Genomic DNA, 5,796 nt, shown 5'->3' on the forward strand with positions numbered 1-5,796 from the left:
AGTAGCGAGAAGGGGGTATAGATAAGCAGAAAGCAAGATAACCAGGCTCAAAAAAACGAACACAGCACGAAAGAATAGGGGGTGGACACGGGACAAGCGCTTATTGCGCTCAATAATTACGCCTATTATATATATGCACCAACTAGGTCCTCAGCAAGTCTTTTTGAGATAGCGAATGCTCGACAGTCGACAAAATAAAGAGCGGTTCGAGATGGAGAAGAGGCAAAGAGAGATTTTTCAACGTGAAAACAACGGCCATGAGTAAAAGATGACTTGCAGTTTATTGGCTATGCCAAATCAGAGACGTTTGGAGCGCAGCGAAGTGCACAGTGGGAATTAAAGAAATGTTCAAGTGGGCAGCAATATACCCTAATCAAAACGTGGTCTTCAGTCTGTTGTGTCAATGCAGCTCGTTATGCAGCCTGGAAATCGTGGCTATGTGATATTTCTAGGGATATTCATTGCGCATGATCTATAGAGTATCTAGTTAAAGGAAGAAAACGTAGGGTCGAAGAGCTAGGAAGCCGAGCGGTGTTCGCGTATCGAAAAGTCAACACCTTTATTCAAAATAACCCATTTGCCCCATAACCCCAGCATCCGATGATCCCTTATGATCATATGGAATGATGTATGAAAGCCCGTATAGAGTCGTGTGATGCATGGCATTATTGGTTATGGGAGTTATGACGCATTTCGTGCTTTTTTTTGTAAGGATCTTTTGGTTAGCACTTAAATGTCAGAAAGCCGGATCACATTGGCGTACATGTGTAACGCAATATGATTCTTTCTAGTTTCAGAAAAGTCCTTGACCTCTGAGCTGTGTGCTTGTGCAACACGGATAACGTTCGGTTCTGCACGTGGGCACAGCATCGCCGAGCAATTGGCAGCAGTGACTGGCGAACGTATATCTCACCTGTCGTTGACTCGGGAGAGGCGATTCCGCGACAAATGGGCTCTCAAGCCACTCTCGACCTTGCTCGACGACGGATAGGGGGAAGCCTTTGTATCACGATCTTTCGCGCTCACTTCGGCCGACAGCGCGCGCTGCTGCTGTTGAGAGAGATAGATGCATGCATGCACGGGCCATGCGCCAGCTAATGCAGGGCTGATAAGGCACGCGTCAAAAGTCGTCTGCGGTATTGAACAGCCTGCCAGAAGTCCTCGGGCGGTGCTGAGAGGGGTGAACATGTGGCTGCGAGCGAGCGCCCGTGGCCTGGCCTACAGCAGCCGCGCCGGGCTGGAGCCACAGCAGCGAGCCGCGGGCGGTCGGAGGCCGGCGGCGTACCGCAGCGAACTGGCGGCCGCGCGACGTGTGGTGGTCAAGCTCGGCACTGCGGTGCTGACGCGCGAGGACGAGTGCGGCCTGGCGCTGGGTCGGCTCGCCTCCATCGTGGAGCAGGTGTCGCAGCTCCACAACGAGGGCCGCGAGATGCTCGTGGTGACCAGCGGCGCCGTGGCGTTCGGCAAGCTGCGGCTCAACCGCGAGATTCGCATGTCCATGTCTATGCGCGAGACGCTGGCTCAGCGTGGCGAGAGGAGCTCGAGGCTAGCCGCCGAGGAGGCGCAAAACCCCAAGAAGCGGGCCGCAGCTGCTGTAGGTCAGAGCGGGCTGATGGCTCTCTACGACGCCATGTTCAACCAGTACGGAGTCAACATCGCCCAAGTGCTAGTCACTCGGCCAGACTTCTACAACCCGGAAAGCAGGCACTGGCTGCGCAAGACGTTGCTGGAGCTCATCAGCCTTAACATCATACCCATCATCAACACCAACGACGCTGTGTCCTCGCCGCAGCTCGAGGATCTGGTGAGTGAGTGACGGTCCTTTTGTGCAGTCACTGAATTTAACAGATGGCTGCTAAATGACATCATTCGAGAACTGTCTTGGTGTTACCACGACAGATCATGAGCTTATCGCGCGCAGGCACATAGCGACGAAGTGGGCCTGACCGACAACGACAGCCTTGCGGCCCACCTGGCCGTCCAGGCAGATGCCGACCTCCTGCTCATGATGTCCGACGTGGAAGGAATCTTCACACACCCTCCAAACCAGGACGGTGCAAAACTTCTACACACTTACAACCCTTCATTCAACGGGACCATCAAGTTCGGGTCCAAATCTAAGGCAGGCCTCGGAGGCATGGAGTCCAAAGTGAGCAAGGCTGCGCTGCGTGCTGGTCGCGGGTTTCTTAATGCTCTCTCTCTCTCTCTCTCTCCCTCTCGCAGATCAAGGCAGCTTCGTGGGCGCTCGAGCGCGGCGTGTCAGTGGTTATTGGCAGTGGCTTCGAGGAAATGGCCATCACGCGCATCGTGCAAGGCAAGCGCGTGGGCACTTTCTTCACCGAGCACCGCTCCAAGATGATCCCCCTCGAGTCGCTGGCCGCCGACGCACGAAAGGCCAGCCGCACACTGGAGTCCTTGACAGCGGCGCAGCGCTCAGAGGCAGTGATGGCCATGGCTGGTGTTCTGGAAGAACGCGCGTCAGTCGTAATGGAAGCCAACCAGCGCGACTTAACCGCAGCGCGGGAGCAGGGCCTCAGTGCACCTATGCTGGCGCGCCTCGCCCTGACGCCAGCCAAGCTGTCTTCGTTGGCTGACGGACTGCGCACTATCGCACACATGTCTCCTAATGTGCTGGGCCGCGTCGTGCGCAGGACGCGCCTGGCTGAAGGCATGGAGCTGAGCCAGGTGACGGTGCCCATCGGCGTTGTGCTCGTCATTTTTGAGGCTCGCCCGGATTGCTTGCCGCAGTTGGCCGCACTTGCGGTGGCAACAGCCAACGGACTTTTGCTCAAAGGTGGTCGTGAAGCCGCTCATACGAACCGCTGTCTCTGGGAGCTCCTGCAGGAGTGTTTGAAGCCGTACGGCGTTGCCGACGCTCTCGCCCTTGTCAGCACGCGTGAAGACGTAGACGAACTGCTTCAGCTCGAGGGGTACATCGACATGGTTATACCCAGGGGCTCAAACCAGTTGGTGCGCGAAATTCAGCATAAAAGCCGTGGCATTCCCGTTCTAGGTCACAGCGACGGCATCTGTCACGTGTACGTGGACCGAGAAGCGGACCCGCGAAAGGCCATGCGTATTGTGGTGGACTCTAAGTGCGACTACCCGGCAGCCTGCAACGCCATGGAAACCTTGTTGGTGCACCGTGACCACGTGGACGGCGGCTTGCTCTCGGAGTTGTGCTCTTCGCTCAAGACGCGTGGTGTGAGCATATACTCGGGCCCTCGCTTAGCGCAACTGCTCACCTTTGGACCACCGCCGGCCCCCTCCATGCGCATCGAATACAGCGGGCTCGAGTGTGCCGTCGAGGTGGTCGACTCTCTCGAAGAGGCTCTCGAGCACATCAACACGCATGGCAGCTCTCACACAGACGCAATCGTCACGGAGAACAGTAAGTGAAGAATTACAGGCCTCATATTAGCGTTGCTTCAAACGGTTCCTTGCCTTGCAGAGGATACAGCAGAGCGGTTTCTTCAGGGAGCAGACAGTGCCTGTGTCTTCCACAACTGCAGCACGCGGTTCGCTGACGGCTATCGCTTTGGGCTAGGTATGTGTTTCCACTCTCGTCTTGTCAAGACGCCGTGGGCCGCTTGCGGGCTAGAAGCGAAGGCGGGACGCGGCGCATAAACTCATGATTATACGATAATAAACAAAAGAGGCACTTTAATAATAACACAGAAGGAAGAAAACGAAGGAAATAATTTTTTTTACTAACTTTATTAAGATATCCATCCAAAGTATAGACAAATTATAGTAGGTGGTGGGCAAATAACATCTGCGACGTCTAACCCTTATTGCCGAATGCACGAATCCTTTCAGTCGAGTAAGTCGTGTCTAATCGTCTCGCCTTAAACTAACCTCTGTTCAAGAGTGTTAGAACTGATTGCAAAATGACTAGCGTATTTTCTGCATACTTTAAACTTCCTTAAATGAAGACATAAAGTTTTGCGTCAATGTGCAAACCCTAGTACTACTAATAATTGTGAGACATGCACATGAGTGTGTGTAGTGCTATCGCACGTTAAGAACTCAGGGCTATTCGCTCTCCTCAGCCTCCTGCTTCCTACTCAAAGTGGTTTACATGTGATCGCCGTGTAAACAATCCGCTAACAACGCCATAGTCAGCAGGCCGAGTTAGAATGCCACGTATTGGGTCCAGTATTCATAATGGGAGAGAACAAACGCGGTGCTACGTTCCGAGGCCTACACCTAAGTGAGTGACGCGAATATTTTGATAAGTATATTTATACAGACTAGTTCCGTTTTCCGCTTCAGCGTATAGTTGTGTGTCTAAGCTATATGTATCGCGACTGATATGGTGTAATTTTATCTTCAGTCTGGCGTAATCGATGCATTAAGAACGAACAGCAAAGATTGATCGCCGCCGAAGTTACCGGTTGGACAATTGTGCGGGAACCGCTTAGCCATGATCGGTTCTTCTTTTCTTTGTTTCGTTTGCCTAATGATTGCAATTCCATGCATCCTACAATGCCCCTCAAGTGAGACAACAGAGTTGATAAGCAGGTGCAACCTTTGCCTCAGGTTTCGAGGTCATTGTGCTCGTGACAGGAGCTGTCACCGGGCTCCGTGTCAGCGCTCCCGCAGCACTCTTGGTAAGGTGCCTGGATGCTCTCCCTCCCGAAACTCCGCAGCTCAGGGTGTGATGCATCTCTGTACTCCGTCTCGCCAACTGTGCGCAGTGCAGCGAGAGATATACGGGTCGCGTCAGCCAGCGAGCCAAAGGTGCTCGTCCTTTGTATGTCGCTAATCCGCTTCTGCCGCGACGCTGGCTGAATGGAAGGGCCGTAGAAGGATTAGCGACCCCCAATGAGCGTGCCATCCTCCATTCTCTGAAACATTCAGTCGGTTCTCATTTACGATTGGCTGACACGAGCCGTAGCTAACGCTGCACTGCGCGCAGTTGCCGAGATAAAGAGTTCTGGAGCATCGGAAGCTGCATACGTGGCCCGGCGGCAGAGTATTATTGCATTTCATTGGAGGCGATAATTCGCTACATACACACACACAGTTCCGGTTCGGTAAGTTGACAGTCACTGAGTAGCAGCTTATACCAAAGCGCTGTTCATTGTCTTTTAGTGGGCTTCGCTCTCTGCGATGCTTAGAGAGCCGTGCGAACTTGTTGCTCCCGCAGGTGCCGAGGTGGGCATCAGCACGGGTCGAATCCATGCCAGGGGACCCGTGGGCATGGAGGGACTGCTCACCACCAAGTGGTTGCTCAGGGCGAACGGGAACGTGGTCCAGGACTTCGGAGACTCGGGCTCCTCGATTTACTTGCACGAGCAGCTTCCCACGTCCTGATCCCACTGCCGTCCCTGCCACATCCTATACTGTACAACTGTACATACTCGTCTCGTGGGCCTCGTGCATTGCAGATAAATCGCACGTAACCTCTTCACACCACTTCACACCACTTTCCCACCGAGGGCGGCGTGTGGCCTGCACGTGCTCGCGCCGATAAAGGACACGAGTCCGCGTTGATCCGCTTCAAGGGTCGACCGTATCTATCGCTCAGCTATCTCCGCTTGCGATTCGCTTTCGTCACAGGAAGAGAACGAATCGTATCAGGCACTCCCTGACTGACACAAGCTCTTTTGGCCTGTACTGCAGGTTAAAAGCGCGATGTGCTTTCACGGACACTTTATATATATATATATATATATATATATATATATATATACATATATATATATATATATATATATATATATATATATATTATACCACCGTTCATATTGTTAGGCCACTGCAGCTACCCGGCTTGTTAGCAATCGATAC

General features: G+C 53.1%; 1 protein-coding gene across 1 annotated transcript; it reads left to right on the forward strand.

Moving 5' to 3' along the window:
• The first annotated feature begins 1,077 nt into the window (after window positions 1-1,077).
• On the forward strand, window positions 1,078-5,416 carry P5CS (Delta[1]-pyrroline-5-carboxylate synthase). The gene is made up of 5 exons (XM_050193177.3): window positions 1,078-1,804; window positions 1,922-2,149; window positions 2,224-3,391; window positions 3,452-3,547; window positions 5,153-5,416. Exons 1-5 carry the CDS (start codon window positions 1,187-1,189, stop codon window positions 5,317-5,319), a joined length of 2,277 nt encoding a protein of 758 aa, XP_050049134.2. The 5' UTR covers window positions 1,078-1,186; the 3' UTR covers window positions 5,320-5,416.
• Window positions 5,417-5,796: the final 380 nt, after the last annotated feature.

The sequence above is a fragment of the Dermacentor andersoni genome, chromosome 1, assembly GCF_023375885.2.
Source record: "Dermacentor andersoni chromosome 1, qqDerAnde1_hic_scaffold, whole genome shotgun sequence".
Lineage (NCBI taxonomy): Eukaryota > Metazoa > Arthropoda > Arachnida > Ixodida > Ixodidae > Dermacentor > Dermacentor andersoni.

Bases quoted from the DNA above. Each gene is read 5' to 3' on its own strand.
- P5CS (XM_050193177.3), top strand. From the start codon at position 1,187: ATGTGGCTGCGAGCGAGCGCCCGTGGCCTGGCCTACAGCAGCCGCGCC. The intron at 1,805-1,921 runs GTGAGTGAGTGA...TATCGCGCGCAG, and splicing joins CGCCGCAGCTCGAGGATCTG to GCACATAGCGACGAAGTGGG. The intron at 3,392-3,451 runs GTAAGTGAAGAA...CTTGCCTTGCAG, and splicing joins CGCAATCGTCACGGAGAACA to AGGATACAGCAGAGCGGTTT.